Below are 18,479 nucleotides of genomic sequence, written 5' to 3'. Positions count from 1 at the left end.
CAGCGCATGTCGGACCATCGCATTTTCGCATCGCATCGCATGTCCCCGCGCTTCGGACCATTGGTGTGTCGGAAAAGCGCGCACACCCCCCCTCCCTCTCTTTCTCTCTCTCTCTCTGTCTCATCCTACAGCAGGCCTGAAGCCAGGACAGAGAGAGGGATAACCTGCTGATTCACAATGCAGAGAGAGAGAGAGACACAGAGAGAGAGAGAGACGGGGGGGACCTAAACATAACTTCATTACCAACCTTAACCTAGGTAAAACGAATATGAAAATGGAGACAGCTTAGGCGGAGAGAGAGTAGGAAACAATGTGCGGTGATGCACTAGTATTTTGTTGCATTACGTGCTGTGAAAAGAGAAGTCTTACCGTGGTGGTAGAGGAACTGTAGTTATCGGAACTTTTATCTGCAAAAACAAGGAACAAACAGACGTTTACCAGCAGGCCATAGAGCTCTTCCCTTTTGGGGAAGAGTGTGTGTGTGTGTGTGTGTGTGTGTGTGTGTGTGTGTGTGTGTGTGTGTGTGTGTGTGTGCGTGCGTGCGTGCACAATGCGCATACCTGTGAAGCTCATGTACTTCTGGCTGTTCTCCTTCGAGTCGTAGAACTTGAGAACGTCCAGAACAGCCTGAGGGTTCTTCTTCTGCTCCAGCTTGGTGATGTTGGAGGTCTGGAGGAGACGAGCCCACTGCTCTGGCATGCCCTGAGAGAGACACAGTACACACCACCATGTTATCACCATGCCCTGAGAGAGACACAGTACACACCACCATGTTATCACCATGCCCTGAGAGAGACACAGTACACACCACCATGTTATCACCATGCCCTGAGAGACACAGTACACACCACCATGTTATCACCATGCCCTGAGAGACACAGTACACACCACCATGTTATCACCATGCCCTGAGAGAGACACAGTACACACCACCATGAGAATGATGTTATCACCATGAGAATTATCACCATGCCCTGAGAGAGACACAGTACACACCACCATGAGAATGATGTTATCACCATGAGAATTATCACCATGCCCTGAGAGAGACACAGTACACACCACCATGTTATCACCATGCCCTGAGAGAGACACAGTACACACCACCATGTTATCACCATGCCCTGAGAGAGACACAGTACACACCACCATGAGAATGATGTTATCACCATGAGAATTATCACCATGCCCTGAGAGAGACACAGTACACACCACCATGTTATCACCATGCCCTGAGAGACACAGTACACACCACCATGTTATCACCATGCCCTGAGAGAGACACAGTACACACCACCATGTTATCACCATGCCCTGAGAGACACAGTACACACCACCATGTTATCACCATGCCCTGAGAGAGACACAGTACACACCACCATGTTACCACCATGCCCTGAGAGAGACAGTACACACCACCGTATATGTTATCACCATGCCCTGAGAGAGACACAGTACACACCACCATGTTATCACCATGCCCTGAGAGAGACACAGTACACACCACCATGTTATCACCATGCCCTGAGAGAGACACAGTACACACCACCATGTTATCACCATGCCCTGAGAGAGACACAGTACACACCACCATGTTATCAGCATGCCCTGAGAGAGACACAGTACACACCACCATGTTATCAGCATGCCCTGAGAGAGACACAGTACACACCACCATGTTATCACCATGCCCTGAGAGAGACACAGTACACACCACCATGTTATCACCATGCCCTGAGAGAGACACAGTACACACCACCATGAGAATGATGTTATCACCATGAGAATTATCACCATGCCCTGAGAGAGACACAGTACACACCACCATGAGAATGAGGTTATCACCATGAGAATTATCACCATGCCCTGAGAGAGACACAGTACACACCACCATGTTATCAGCATGCCCTGAGAGACACAGTACACACCACCATGACACTATTGCCGGCAACCTTTAATTTTCTTCATATTCTGCCATATCAAAATTAGCCCTTCACTAAATCCCACCCCAAAAAGCGATCGTCCAATGCCAATCCAAATAGTTTAGCAACGGTTGCTATGCAGGTCAAGCTTTCTTTGCTGCCAACGTGCCTCGGACTTGGACTAGGATGGGTTGGGGAGGGACTTAGTGTTTAGGGTTAATTCTAAAGTTTCCAACAGATTGATTTGATTTGAGTTAGGAGTTAGAATGAATGTAGAATTATATGCAAGATGTAATTTGAAGAACACTAACGCACATTTAAGTTGAAAAGAAAAAATCTCTCTCTCTAAGCTCCGCCAATTCCGAGAAGAAGAAGTGAACTGATGACGGGGACCGAGTACAGAGCCCTGGGTAACCCCTGTCAGCTACTGTACAGTACTGTATAGTATAGGGTTTAAGTATACAGTAGTGACTGTGATCGTTTGTTGATGGATAGATGGATGGATGACTGACGCACACACCTGCGCGCGCACACACACACACACACACACACACACACACACACACACACACACACACACACACACACACACACAAAAGACAAATGGAATGGATGCTGTCAGTCACAACTAGGTCGCATTTGTCTCCCCCCCACCCCATCTTCTCTCTCTCTCAGCCCCATTGTACAGCCCTCCATTTTGAGCTGTCACTCCATTTTTTCTCCTTTCTTCCCACATCCTTCATCCATCCATCCATCCATGATAAGGCATTCTTCTATCCATCCATCCTGTTCATCCGCTCAGCTGTCCTTAGCATTAACATGGTTCATCCATCATAGTTTAACATTAACATGTTTACATAGTTTAACATTAACATGACCATCCATCATAGTTTCTGCGTGGTGCTCCATTGGGGTCATTAGGCCGGGCGTTGTCGTAGCTTTTCCTATTACGAAGAATTGACACTGACAGATATAGTGTGACTGTGTCTGGAGTGTCCCAGATATAGTGTGACTGTGTGAGGAGTGTCCCAGATTACAAGGGGGAGAACTCAATGCATGTTGTCAGTTTGTCACGCAATAGGGGCACGCAACACACACACACACACACACACACACACACACACACACACACACACACACACACACACACACACACACACACACACACACACACACACACACACACACACACACACACACACACACACACACACACACACACACACACACACACACACACACACACGATATTGTCACTAGTTTGGGTTCCGGGGAGCCATCAAAATTTCGGGGCATGGGCTAAAAGGATTTTGTCAAATTATAGCATCTTTAGAGCTTGTAGATCGGCTATTTTTATTTGAATCCTGAAAAGTAACATTTTTGTCGGGTACAATTTTTGGTTTGCACCTGACAAAAGACTAGCTCACATTCAGTTCACACACACACACACACACACACTGCTCCTTAGGTTTTTTTCTTCGAACATGGCAATTAGGAAAAACTCAAGACAGCTCAACTACCTTCAGGATTCCCTCGATAGTTCGCAACACGCGTCTTTCCTTTGTTTCTCTCGTCGTGGCGTGTGCGCCCATTTGCACCGGTCCGGAACACAGAATGATGTGTGATATTAGCTGCGACCAGCTAGCTCTCCATTTGCGCTCAGTCTGCACTGGCACATTGTGAGTATTCAGAGACAGTCACACCTGGCCTGAGTCAAACTAATTTAGACTGAGCTGGGAGTGACTAGAGACACCTGCTGTGCATCCAATTATACCACAGGTAGTTCAGAGGAAGCAATCCGATTGGTTGAAATAGCTCTCTACACGTGCAGTGCATCACCGCAAACCTAATCAAAACATATTAAAAACAGCTGTGCTGGGCAGTCGCCGCAGGTAGTGGCTGCTAGTTAAGCTAGGAGGTGGTTGCACAGGACCCAAACAGGTGAGCGTTGTGAGCTTGTAGATCTAGTTAAGCTAGATGGTTGCACAGGACCCAAACAGGTGAGCGTTGTGAGCTTGTAGATCAGCTACTTTCACTACTTCTTAAACATTAAGTTAGTGTGACCAACCTTGACAATCACTGGATTGTTTTCATTTTTTCATGTCATATGAAGGCAGGGAATCATAGCTTCAAATTGATATGTTGGTTGTTCAGTTTGACCCACCTTGGTTTTGGAGATATGGCTTATAGAGTAATGTCTCAACAGCGAGTTGAGAAAACAGGCTTGAAAGGTTCACTTCTGTGGACTCTAACATTACACCTAGTTACATGATCTACAAGCTACGAGCTTGTAGGTCTGCTATTTTTGAAAAATCGTGAAAATATTTATTTCAGAAAACTGAGGAAAAGCTGGAGGCTGCATAATGGCAGCCCCTCAGTCAAATCCTGTCACAATAGTTTGCTCACACACACACACACACACACACACACACACACACACACACACACACACACACACACACACACACACACACACACACTTACGGTGAACTCCCCAGTGACAGAGTCAAAGCCAACATGGATGGTGTGTTCGAAGTCAGACGGTAGAGAAATCTCTGGACGCTCCTTCTTCTTATTGGCTGAGAGAAAAAGAGAGACAGAACGGAACGTTAGCATCCTTCTTATTGGCTGAGAGAGAGAGACACACAGACAGGAATGTTAACATTATTCCTATTGGCTGAGAGGAAGAGAGACATAATTTACTCAGTTTATAGTAAATTAATTTTCTCTCTCTCTCTCTCTCTCTCTCTCTCTCTCTCTCTCTCTCTCTCTCTCTCTCAGCAGCTGTTCAGGGCAGAGGCCAGGGGTCAACTTCCATTAAGGGGTTAACAGCCGCTAACGAAGAGCTAATGAGCTACTAATTAACACCGGCACACTTTCTGCTTTGAAATTGGAGAAAGTGTCAGGCAATGAATGAACGTGCACGCGTGTGTGTGTGGCGTCTGTCTGTATAACTAATGAGCTTCACCTGTGCGTGTACCAGGCACACTTCCAGTCATTATATGCTTTACTAATATGCTAATGACACATCATTATGCTAATGTCACATTAAAATCCATGAAAGTGCAGGAAAAACAACAGCTTGGTGAGCAGCCTGTCACTTCAACCTGCTCGTCGGGCCCAAAAGTAGATCTGCCATCTAATAGCCAAAGTGTACTGTATACAGGGTGTACTGTAAAGTGTACTGTATACAAAGTGTACTGTATAAATAGCCATATGCATAAATATGCAGGTAAATGTAAATTGCTCAGTGAGCCGACTTTCCCCTCACGGCAATAATAACATATTGTAATAAGTAGAGGATAATAATGTGCTAATTATGTGGTGATGATCCGAGCTTCCCTCACTGACACAATAAGGATATTAACACACACAAGGGATGACATACATAATTACAGAGGATTACTTACGGGAGTTGACAGTCATTTCTAGGAATAGGTCACTAATAGGCTTTGTATATTTAAGTTATTTGTCGTATTATCTGCCCTGTACTATTATTGTTTACAACGCCTAAAACACAAATGCATATTTTTATTGATATATTCCAAGGTTCAATGCCAAGATCACAAACAACACGAGCCCTCCTCGTTAAGACCTCGACAGACCACAAGACGAATGTTGTTCAAATCGTTACGGGTGTATTTCTATGCTGCTCATCAACATGCTGCACAGAAGAAGAATTAGAAGAAAATGTCATTTTTCCAGTGACACAAAATGTCCTGGAGCCCAAAGCACTGAGCCCTGGCTAGCCTAGGATGGCTGTGGCTCAGAGCCCAAAGCACTGAGCCCTGGCTAGCCTAGGATGGCTGTGGATGAGAGCCCAGAGCACTGAGCCCTGGCTAGGATGGCTGTGGATGAGAGCCCAGAGCACTGAGCCCTGGCTAGCCTAGGATGGCTGTGGATGAGAGCCCAGAGCACTGAGCCCTGGCTAGCCTAGGATGGCTTTGGATGAGAGCCCAGAGCACTGAGCCCTGGCTAGCCTAGGATGGCTGTGGATGAGAGCCCAGAGCACTGAGGCCTGGCTAGGATGGCTGTGGATGAGAGCTAAAAGCACTGAGCCCTGGCTAGCCTAGGATGGCTGTGGCTCAGAGCCCAGAGCACTGAGCCCTGGCTAGAATGGCTATGGCTCAGAGCACTGAGCCCTGGCTAGAATGGCTATGGCTCAGAGCACTGAGCCCTGGCTAGGATGGCTATGGCTCAGAGCACTGAGCCCTGGCAAGGATGGCTATGGCTCAGAGCACTGAGCCCTGGCTAGCCTAGGATGGCTGTGGATGAGAGCCAGCCGCTAAATAATGCAGGTAAATGTAAATTGCTCAGTGAGCCGACTTTCCCCTCACGGCAATAATAACATATTGTAATAAGTACTGAGGATAATAATGTGCTAATTATGTGGTGATGATCCGAGCTTCCCTCACTGACACAATAAGGATATTAACACACACAAGGGATGACATACATAATTACAGAGGATTACTTACGGGAGTTGTAAACTAATGCTTTTTTCTTTTTTACCCCCCTCCATTTGTTTTATGGTTCTGCACTTCCTGGTTGGTTGCCCAGGATCTCTTCTTCTACTTTGGTATTTCGCACATTCGACTGGCACTGGCCTCACGATCCCGCCTAGTGTAGCGGGAGGGAACGCGTTGAAGTGAATACGTACCGTTTCTGACAACGCTGCTGTTGCTTTCCAACATGTCCTCGCCACTAGGGGGACCCTGCAGCGTTCGTTTCGGCGCGGTACTTCCGTGGTTTTGTTTTGAACTGAACTCTGGGAATCGCAGTTCTATGAGACCATAGACCAAAGACGCTGTAACAAAGATGCTTAATTTAGGAAGGTACGCCAATCCCCGCGCTTCGCAACCTAGGTGCGAAAATGTACACAAATGGCCTTCTATGAGCGGGCGCCGTCTGGTGTCAGAGTTCACAGTTTCTGGGACAGAGAAAGGTCGACAACAACGTAGATTTTCCCCCAGATGTTTATAAGCCACTAAAGCAGTTGTTTTTCAACCCTTTTCATTTCAAGTCCCATTATTTATTCTGCATTTGAAGCACGGACATGATTTGATGAGATTCAGCCTCTCAGACCCAAAACTAAAGAATATCTTGTTGTCGTTGGATAAGATTTTGTCCACAATTCCATGCTGTTGGCAAACAGCCTGGAAACTCTTATACATTCTCTAATTGTGTAGACACAAGATGTTTAACAATAATTTCACTCTTGAGAGCGTAGAATGAAACCAAATAATGCACCCGTGATGATTTGTTAAAGGGACACTTCACCCTTTTTGCAAAAAAATATATGTTAATGACGTTTAGAAGCTTTAGATCACTTTCCTGGGGGTCTTTATGTGTGTAATATGTGGTTTTAGATATTTTAGATTGTAGCAGTGAGCCTGTTGTCTCTGATGTCATGGACACTGGGCTCACTTCCTTCCTGGACTACATGTTGTCTCAGTAAGACAGCTCTCCCCCTATCCACAAGGAGGAGCAGTGCACCAAAGAATTATGGGAATTGTAGTCCAGGAAGGTAGTGAGACCAGTGTCCATGACATCAGAGACAACAGGCTCACTGTTACAATCTAAAATATCTAAAACCACATATTACACACATAAAGACCCCCAGGAAAGTGATCTAAAGCTTCTAAACGTCATTAACATGTATTTTTTTGCAAAAAGGGTGAAGTGTCCCTTTAACAATAATTTCACTCTTGAGAGCGTAAAATTAAACCAAATAATGGACCCGTGATGATTTGTTAAAAGAATATCTTAGTTATAATTAAATTGAGTAGACGTGTATGTAACGGTAACTGTTAATAATCACAATATTACACGAGAGGGTCGCTCGTTACCGTCATTATTGGCACACCTGCGTTGCTGCAGAAACAAGCCGATAGGACAGTTCCCTAAGCAGCTCTTAATTCAAGTTCATCAATAATTCATCAACAATTCACGATTGAATTGGTTTTTTTGGCATTGGAAATCGGAATATAGATTGCAATTATGTTTAGACTTTGAGGCAGATATTATGACACATAACTGAAATATACCAAGAAATTACTGGAATGTTTATGAAAAGGTTATGAAATATCTGCCTGCCTGCCTCCTTGCCTGCCTCTCCCTCATGTTTATTACATCTATCAATCATTGAGTATTGATCGGGGGCAGAGATCTCCCATCTTGTACACCTGCGCGCACGCACACGCGCACTCATTGGATAATGTTTGCCATTTCAGCCTCGACTGAAGATATATTGATTGGTGGGCGTGAGCTCTAATCTATGTGAACACGCGCGCACACACACACACACACACACACACACACACACACACACACACACACACACACACACGCACACGCACACGCACACACACACACACACACACACACGTCTTACTCTTGTCTCCGCCCCCGGTCAGGATGGAGCGTATGGAGCGTATGTCTTTCTTCTTCCTGTCCTCGGGGTTGGGTGGGAGGGGCTTGGAGCCGTGGTTGAGGGGGGCGGGGTCTTTGTTGCAGGAGCCAATCATGGTGCTGGTGTTCCTCATGGGCGGAGCCGGGGGCTTGTCCTCTACCTCCCCGTTATCAGACATCTTGAGCTAACGTGCCGCCGCCCACTGGCTGCTTCTGGAAGACAAAACAACCAATCACGGACAAGATAAATAAGATGATATATCAAAAACGGATCAATTCGATTGGTTGCGGCTACAGTGGTAGGTGTGGTGTCTCTGCGTCTGGAAGTTGAAGCCAGCTCAACTTCAACTTGTAAGCTTTGTGTTCTTTTGCAGAAGCTACAAACATTGGAATTTGCTTTGTTGCTTCACGACCCCGCTGGCTTCCAACGGTAGACTGCATCTATGCGTCCGTCTCTCCTACGCCGTCTCCCTCTCAGCTTTCCTACTGTCTGTCTCTCCACACTGTCTCTCAGCTTTCCTACCGTCTGTCTCTCCATGCAGTCTGTCTCTCAGTTTTCCTACCGTCTGTCTGTCTCTCCTACGCTGTCTCCCTCTCAGCTTTCCTACCGTCTGTCTGTCTCTCCTACGCTGTCTCCCTCTCAGCTTTCCTACCGTCTGTCTCCCCTACGCCGTCTCCCTCTCAGCTTTCCTAATTCCTACTGTCTGTCTCTCCTACACTGTCTCCCTCTCAGCTTTCCTACTGCCTGTCTCTCCTACACTGTCTCCGTAGTATTTATCTAAATTAAAACGTGCAGATGGGCGAGGACACAGACAGCCCACTCACAATGTTAAAAATAGGACTTTGTGTCAATATGGTTAGAGTAATAGAACAAGAGACTGGCCACGTTCTTAGTCAACTGTCCCACTGATATAATGGTATAATGTCACACCCTGCGTGAGAAGCACACACGCACGCATGCACACCCCTCTTCTGCCTCACAACTAATGGCATGCTGAATGAAAACAGAACAGAAATAGAGATAGAGATTCTACTGAAACAGAGATAGAGATAAAAACATAGATGGAGATTTTCCATTTGGTCACCGAGGGCTCTGTTATCTATGAACACACTCAGCACCTTACTCACTGACCTGTGTGTGTGTGTGTGTGTGTGTGTGTGTGTGTGTGTGTGTGTGTGTGTGTGTGTGTACACGAGTCAGGCCCAAATGTAGTGATGTGGAAAGAGAGAAATGTGCGCACGCACCGCACACACGTGACGTTGTATATACAGCCGAGAGGGAGGCGAATAATTCAGGACCTAACATAATAACTGGTTTTAGAAGAACACACACACACACACACACACACACACACGGCGCTGACCGCTCCACTAGACACTATCATTCCACAGAGAGACGTACAGTATCAGGGCCTTCTCATCACGTTTCATGTCAGGCTCATCAGCGTGATCACATCAGCGTTCATTTGCTCTGCTAATATACCTCATTACAATTACACGGCGGCTTCACAGAGGAGCCACTATAAGCTCTCCAAGAAAGGAAACAGAGCTTATCAACCAACAACAACAACAACACATTAAATCAAAAAGAACACGGGCTATACGGGTGAGCGTGACAGTCAAATGGTGCATTTATATAGCGCCTTTATCCAAGGCGCTTTACATAGATTGTGCATTACATTCACCCATTCACACACGCAGTCATACACCGATGGCGGCGGAAACCATGCAAGGTACCAACCTGCACATAAAGAGCAATTAGGGATTCAAATGCCTTGCTCAAGGACACTTCGACACTAACTCTGGGGGAGCCCGGGTTCGAACTGGCAACCTTGCGGTTACCATCCAGCCACTCTACCCCTCAGCCACTGCCGCCCCAAAGAAACAGTCCATAGTTTTCCCCCCACGAGGCCTGGGGCCCGGCTTAGCGGTCCAGGCACCATGGCTGGTAATCCAGCATGACAGTGTGTCGCGGGTTCGAGTACCGAGCCCGACAAAACTTTACTGTGTGTCTTCGCTCCCCATCTCTCTCCCCGTTTCCTGTCTACTATATACTATTAGGGATGCATGATTAACCCATTCTGTACGGGAACCCCTTTTGGTGTTTTAAGCATTATGATATGCTTTAGCTATTGAAAAATAGCAGATCTACAAGCTCACAGCGCGGCACCGAGTGTCGCGCTATGAGCATGTAGGTCTGCTATTTTTTTTAAATCGTGAAAATGTGGCGCACATCTTTGAATATATATTCTTTCAGAGCGACATTTTCAAATATTTGCTTCTGGGGGGGTCCCTGGAACAACATATTTTCAGAAGGGGGTCCACAACCAAATACAGATAATTCTGGGGGTCCTTGACATGAAATATTGACAACCACTGATATAGAAACATAGGTATTATGCCAGGCACGGAACGGTCTCAAAATAACACAGATTATTCAGAATATTTACTACTGTACGTCTATCAACAAAGGCAAAAACAGCACACTCACCTCAACAGAGACGACAAGCTTCCATACTGCTTCCCCAGAAACAATAAACTGAACGGTAACTGTTACTGTAACTGAGCTGTGTGACTGCTACCATGAACCGCTGTGTGTGTGTGTGTGTGTGTGTGTGTGTGTGAGAGAGAGAGAGAGACAGAGAGAGAAAGTGAGAGTGGAGAAAGTGAGTCTAGGAGAGAGAGAGAGAGAGAGAGAGATAACTTCTGTGCCGGTCGGCCCTTTTCTCTCCTTCCCTCCCCCCCCCCCCCCTCCCTCCCCCCCATGATGATGTCACACTGCTGTGTCACAGGTGAGTCACACTGGTGGGAAGGGTTTATGCGCGCACGCACACACACACACACACACACACACACACACACACACACACACAGGCATACACTTGAGTAGGCCACTAACATACGCACTTATATATGAATAGTGAATACACATGCGCCCCCCCCCCCCCCCCCCCCCCACACACACACACACACACACACACACACACACTTTGCAATGTGAAATACTAAACCAGACCCAAACATAGACAGACAAAAGTTTATTGTTGAGTCTGCTGCACATGTGTAACATGAGCACCTATGGTCTGACACACACACACACACACACACGCACACACACACACACACACACACACACACACACACACACACACAACGACGAGTTGTTCAAAGCCATCACACCCACGACAAGAGGAAGTGTAAGCAAGCACACACACACACACACACACACACACACACACACACAAACTTGTAGGTGTAAAGTAACTAAGTACATTTACTCAAGTAATGTACTCAAGTAAAAATGTTGAGGTAAGTTTTACTTTACTGGAGTATTTCCAATCATCGTCAGTACTTTTACTTCTACTCCACTTCATTTCAAAAGCAAATATATTGTACTTTTACTCCACTACATTTATTTGACAGCTTTAGTTATTACTAATTACTTTGTAGATTTAGACTATTATTACAACACAGTACAGTAAACCACTTTTTCGGGCCGTTTGAAAATAACAGATCTACAAGCTCTTGTAGATCTGTCAGTTTCCAGGATTTCTTAAACAGTCATTTACTAGGACACTATGCCACATTAGGCTACTAGTGGCGCTCAAATGTTTTATTAGCAAGGACCCCCTTAACTCGCACTGAGAATATAGGTTGCTACCTCTCAGGAAGGAGACATGGTGTCCCAGCATACAATAAGGTCAGACTAAAGAGGTCGACTTTGAGGCACACATTCACATTCATTTCGGGCACCTCAGCAGCCCTTGCCACGCGAAAACTACAAGAAAAACTACAAATCGCGGGACCCCTGACTGGCCATCCTTAATTAACCGGAAGTAAGAGTTCGTCATCCTGTCCGTCGGTCAATCGGGTCCCAAACTATAGCATGCAAGAAGACGATGATATGACGATGATATTGACCACCAAACGTTGGTGGTCGAATGGCTGGTTGTCTGAATGAGGAACAAACACCCGCACACGGTATTCAAATGCAGTGAACAAACCAAAAAGATAGCCTGATGAAGGCCGCATATCCCATTCTGAACGGGAACCCATTTTGGTGTTGGCACTCATGTTATGCTTTAGCTATTGAAAAATAGCAGATCTACAAGCTCATAGCGCGCCACCGAGTGGCGCGCTACGAGCTTGTAGGTCTGCTATTTTTGAAAAATCGAAGAACGACTGACATTTTTAGAATCTGATCTCAGGTCAGAATGGGTTAATCAGACCTAGTGTGTGTCCAGTGGAAACCTCGTATGAATCTGATCTGTACTTTTACCTATAGGCAAAAAAAAGAAAGAAAAAAGAAAGAAAGTCTTTCAGTGAGTGACTATTTCCAGTTTTCCACCGCTGCACTTAGCAAACACAGATCTACTTCACAGACACACAACGGACTTCACACGCAGCTCTTGTGACAAAGACAGCAGCTGGTCTCAAGGTGTCACACACGCACGCACACGCATGTGCACACACACACACACACACACACACACACACACACACACACACACACACACCCTTTGCAGGAAGAAGCTGTGATTACAGGGTAGCACTGTCACCTGCTTGGTAAATGGGAGGGTATCTGAGGATCTAAACAGCAGCAGGTATAGTTTCTGGCGAAGTATCGCGATATTTGGCTGCCAGACAGGAAACGGTGGTCTCGCAATACTTGGTGCGTTCAGAAAGGTACTTTGTGCTCTTTAGATACCATACCTCTATAAAAATTACACAGTGTATACATCGAATAACAACACAGCAGACAATAATGTGTTACATGTGTTCTGTTATTTTCCAGAAGTGATTACTTTACAAAAGGTCTCAATTGTTCATAAATAACGTTTGTTCATGAGCTGGTCACTGAGCTCTCATTGACTCCAGTGCATTCTGCCGAACTTCCGCATAGTTTGGCTCCCATGAAAGTGTCCATGAAAGTGTCATGGCGCAGCACAGTCACGTGACCACTTCACTTCCTTCTCAGAGCTTCCTTGGTCTTGGCATGTTTCTTTCCTTCCATGCAGGGAGCAACATGGAGTCCACCATACGGCCTTCTTTCCTTCCAGGGAGCAACATGGAGTCCACCGTACGGTCTTCTGTCCTTCCAGGGAGCAACATGGAGTCCACCATACGGTCTTCTTTCCTTCCAGGGAGCAACATGGAGTCCACCGTACGGTCTTCTTTCCTTCCAGGGAGCAACATGGAGTCCACCATACGGTCTTCTTTCCTTCCAGGGAGCAACATGGAGTCCACCATACGGTCTTCTTTCCTTCCAGGGAGCAACATGGAGTCCACCGTACGGTCTTCGCTTCCCGTCATGGAACAGGACGTTGCATTTAGCTTAAAGCTTATAACCTTTTGAACTATTTTCAGTGAAGATATTTTAAGCACTATAGAGTTTAAGTGCTTAACCATGACTGTTTGGCTACGTTTTCATCTATGCTGATCCCTTCATCCCAGACAATAACTCACCTTCCACTGAACCATACACACACAAGTTCACAACACACTGAACCATACACACTGGCAGCATCGAGCCTGCATGGCTGGCTGGCTGGCTGGCAGGCAGGCAGGCGCACACAGACACACACACACACACACACACACACACACACACACACTTACTTCAGTCACTACTGTGACAGTTTTCAGCAGAAACCTGTTACACGCACACAAGCTGATGCAGACAGACAACTACACACATCATGGAAGGCGCGCGCGTGCACACACACACACACACACACACACACACACACACACACACACACACACACACACACACACACACACACACACACACACACACACACACACACACACACCAGGAGATCAGATGAGTAATGTGTTCAGACTGTCAGGGATTTTCCTGCTTTTTCTACCTTCATTTTTACAAGGCAACACAGCCTGTCTGATCTGATCTATACCAGACAGAGAGAGAGAGAGAGAGAGAGAGAGAGAGAGAGAGAGAGAGAGAGAGAACCCCTGCACTGTTTACAGCAAATGACCGCGGTACATAGAAATACTGTTCATATAAACAGTGCAACTGTTACTGCTGTCAACTTTCACAAGTCTATACCAAGCTAACCTCTCCTACTGTATATGGACATATAAATATCCCTGACAGAAAATGCTCAATGTTTGTATAGTTTCACATACTACTATTCCCTCAAAGTGTCAGTGTATAGCACAGCTCTTTTTACACCTTTATTTTATTCCTATTTGTATTCAATATTTATTCGTACATACCATTGTTTTATCTTGATTGTCTTGTTTGTCTTACATTTGCTTTGGCAATGTAAACGTACGTTTTCTCACGCCAATAAAGCTCCATTGTGTGGAGACGGTGGTTGGTGTTAAACCTGGTGGAGGCACGTCACAATTAACCACATCACACAGACAGACGTGTGACTCACTCCTTGTCAGTCTCTCTCACACACACACACACACACACACACACACACACACACACACACACACACACACAGACACATGCCCACACGCCCCCACACGTGGTGCGTTGCGTGGTGCGTCATCATGGAAGTATGGGGGAACGGGTGGAAAAGTGATCAATTATCATCAGTTATCAGGCTGCCTTATATCTCCAGAATTGTGCTGTGAAATGTAAATATCTGTCTGTATTTATGTGTGTGTGGAAACAAGTTAACACCCAGTGCCACGTGACGCCTCCTGACACCTTTCTTCAATGTGTCCCGTTGACACTGATGTTGACACTGACACCTAATGACGCCTTAACCCATTCAGGCCTTAAAAAAAAGCGTTTTCTAAATCATGACAATTCTCTGAAAGATTTGAGGCACATTTTAACGATTTTTCAATAGCTAAAGTTTAGCGTAACACAACATTTGCCATATCCAATGATATGTTGGCTATTCAAATATAGCAGATCTACAAGCTCTATAGTCACAGACAAAGCCGTCGTTCTACAGAAGCATAGATGAAGGTATAGAACTGCAAAACATTGAATGTGCATAATTCACTGTATCACGCTTTAGATACACGATATCTCTGACAAGGCATGTCGAGGAGACATGATTGTATTGTGGAGACAATATTTATCACCATATCGCCCACCCCTAACGCCAGACCACTACCGCTGTACTGACTGAGGTACAATATTTATCACCATATCGCCCACCCCTAACGCCAGACCACTACCGCTGTACTGACTGAGGTACAATATTTATCACCATATCGCCCACCCCTAACGCCAGACCACTGCCGCTGTACTGACTGAGGTACAATATGTATCACCATATCGCCCACCCCTAACGCCAGACCACTGCCGCTGTACTGACTGAGGTACAATATTTATCACCATATCGCCCACCCCTAACGCCAGACCACTACCGCTGTACTGACTGGTACAATATGTATCACCACATCACCCACGCCTAACGCCAGACCACTACCGCTGTACTGACTGAGGTACAATATTTATCACCATATCGCCAGACCACTACCGCTGTACTGACTGAGGTACAATATTTATCACCATATGGCCCACCCCTAACGCCAGACCACTACCGCTGTACTGACTGAGGTACAGCCACGATGCCGTTCACGATTAGAGGTGGAATTACACGCACGCACGCACAGACAGATTACAGGGTGTCAGTGTATCACAAATCGTCAGGGCTGTCATGTGATGATCCATCCGTTTCACTGCCTGAACTGATCGGTTTTCCCTTTCGCTGCACCGCTCTCTCTCTCTCCTGCTCGTCTCTCTCTACCTCTCTCTCCTGTGTACAGTGTGTAGTCTCTCTCCCTCTCTCCTGTGTACAGTGTGTAGTCTCTCTCCCTCTCTCCTGTGTACAGTGTGTAGTCTCTCTCCCTCTCTCCTGTGTACAGTGTGTAGTCTCTCTCCCTCTCTCCTGTGTACAGTGTGTAGTCTCTCTCCCTCTCTCCTGTGTACAGTGTGTAGTATCGTTCTCTCTCGCTCTCTCAACACCCAAACTCACCCGCTGTCTGTCCCTGTGTCAGAGTTGATTTAATCGACTGAAAACTAAATGGAAACTAAGCTGTGGATCGGCTATTTTCAGCAAGTGAAAAGAAAAAAAAGAGAAAAACGACGGCATCAAGGCCCGCCAAAATACACTATGACTAAAACTAAAATAGAAATTTGCTGACAAAAACAACACCTATCTCTCTCTCTCCCTCTCCCCCTCCCCCTCTCCCCCTCTCTCATACTGTATATCTGACCTACTGTATTTTATACTCAACTGTATTTCACTGAAAACGTAATAAAAAATAAATGAAAAAGACCAAGGATAGAATATGAAAATAAATGCATGCAAGTGTGTGTGTGTGTGTACTGTCAGTTAAATTATTCTGAAGCGGAGCAGAGTAGCAGACTGTCCGCTCTCCTTCTCACGGCCATGAAGCTCCACCAGGCTTTTCTCGGACCGTGCGTGCGTAAGCCAAACGCCCTGGCTACATCCATCTGTCAGACGCGCGGCAGATTTGTGCGGGAAGACATGACAAGGCTGTCAGCTAGAAGTTGTATTTAATAGAATCATCTATTAATAATGTAATATACACGCGTATGGGGCATACGCACGTAATTTTTTTAGAACCGATCCTATTTTTAGAGTACGCGTAGGATGGCCCGCGGTATCCGTGTGTCTGGTGTAGCTGGTATCATTGACATATGTTGGTCCTATCCAAACGCACCGTACGCGCGCAGTAAACACATACGCACGCGCGCAAAATTGCCTGGTGTAGCTTGGCCGTTAAGGCCATTCAGGACGGGAACCCCTTGTTGGTGTTTTAAGGATTATCTTATACTTTAGCTATTGAAGAATTGCAGATCTACAAGGTCATAGTGCGGCATCGAGTGCCGTGTTACGAGCTTGTAGATCTGCTATTTTTGAGAAACCCGTGAAAATGTGGCGCAAATCTTTGAATAGATATTCTTTCACAGTGAATATTTTTTAAATCAAATATTAGCTTCTGGGGGGTCCCTGAATCAACATATTCTCAGATGGGGGTCTGCAGATAATTCTGGGGGTCCTTGATATGAACTAGTTTGACAAAGAAACATGGTTAGCATCTCTGATGTGTGTTGCATCATACACAATAAGCCCCTATCATGTGCTAATGGAACTGCAAGGAAGAGAGGGAGTGTTCTCTCACACTCACTAACAATGAGATGTAGATAAAATGTGATAAAAGCATAACGGAAAAAACATAATGCATGAAGCATCTACTGTGTCTGTGTGTGTGTGTGTGTGTGTGTGTGTGTGTGTGTGTGTGTGTGTGTGTACGTGTGCTCGTGTGAGTGCGCAAGCGACTGTGAGATTGCTTGGCTGTCTGTCCTGTCTTTGGAATTTATCGTGTGACAGATGCACTCAATAGGCGCACGCACGCACGCACGCACGCACTAGATGAGTGAAAAGTCGATTTCATTACTCCTCTTCTACCTGACATGTTCCCAATCACTACACACTAAAGACCACTCTGACTCATCCCTCCATCTATCATTCTCTCTCATCCCTCCATCTCTCTTCTCCCCTCTGCCTTCCACTGCAGGCCAGCCGGGCTGCCTGATGGAGGGGAAAGGAACTGGTCAGAAATAACGTGTTCCTTCCACGCGCTATACGTCCAACCGGGGAAACTCACCCCAGGTGAGGTGAAAAGAAGCGGCTTGGACTCCTCATGCATTGAAGGAAGCATGAGCTCAGTTCTCTCCAGAGGGAGAGCAGCAGGAATACAGTTAAGGGAATTTGCACCAGTTAAAAAATGGGTTAAAATGTTTTATAGTCTGATGCATCAACTCGGACCAATACAACATGCGCACGCACACACACGCACGCACGCACATCTCCAGAGAGGATGTTGCTGTTTAATTGTTTGACTCTTTCAGGAAACGCAGTGTCAGCCACAGTTCCCGGAACCAACACATCAATACTCATACATTAACTTTCTCCCTGACGCACACACACACACGCACGCACGCACGCACGCACGCACGCACGCACGCACGCTAGAAGTGTGTCCATCTGTCTGCATCTCACAAACTACTGGACCAGAGCATGCTGCTGCCATTAGTACAAGGAAGCGAATAGTTTCCACATATTGACATGTGTGTGTGTGTGTGTGTCCACAAGACCTAAATCTAATGTAATCTAGCTC

The 18,479-nt window shown here is 46.0% G+C and overlaps 1 protein-coding gene across 4 annotated transcripts in view; it reads right to left on the bottom strand.

The window, feature by feature from the left end:
- Positions 1 to 18,479, bottom strand: part of pak1 (p21 protein (Cdc42/Rac)-activated kinase 1) — a 58,151-nt gene that overhangs the window by 15,632 nt on the left and 24,040 nt on the right. For 2 of the 4 annotated variants that reach the window (XM_080772498.1, XM_080772499.1), the window contains 5 exons: positions 8,317 to 8,546; positions 6,583 to 6,729; positions 4,407 to 4,501; positions 561 to 702; positions 370 to 407 (listed from right to left, as the gene is read on the bottom strand). In XM_080772498.1, the coding sequence (XP_080628624.1) occupies positions 370 to 407; positions 561 to 702; positions 4,407 to 4,501; positions 6,583 to 6,729; positions 8,317 to 8,512 (618 nt within the window). In that variant the 5' untranslated portion in view covers positions 8,513 to 8,546. Of the gene's footprint in view, positions 1 to 369; positions 408 to 560; positions 703 to 4,406; positions 4,502 to 6,582; positions 6,730 to 8,316; positions 8,547 to 10,824; positions 10,938 to 18,479 lie in introns of those variants that run through there. The other 2 variants (XM_080772500.1, XM_080772501.1) reach the window with 2 other exon arrangements.

This window comes from Protomyctophum bolini, assembly GCF_963924005.1.
Source record: "Protomyctophum bolini genome assembly, chromosome: 9".
NCBI lineage: Eukaryota > Metazoa > Chordata > Actinopteri > Myctophiformes > Myctophidae > Protomyctophum > Protomyctophum bolini.
This window is presented reverse-complemented; position numbering and strand designations above follow the sequence as displayed.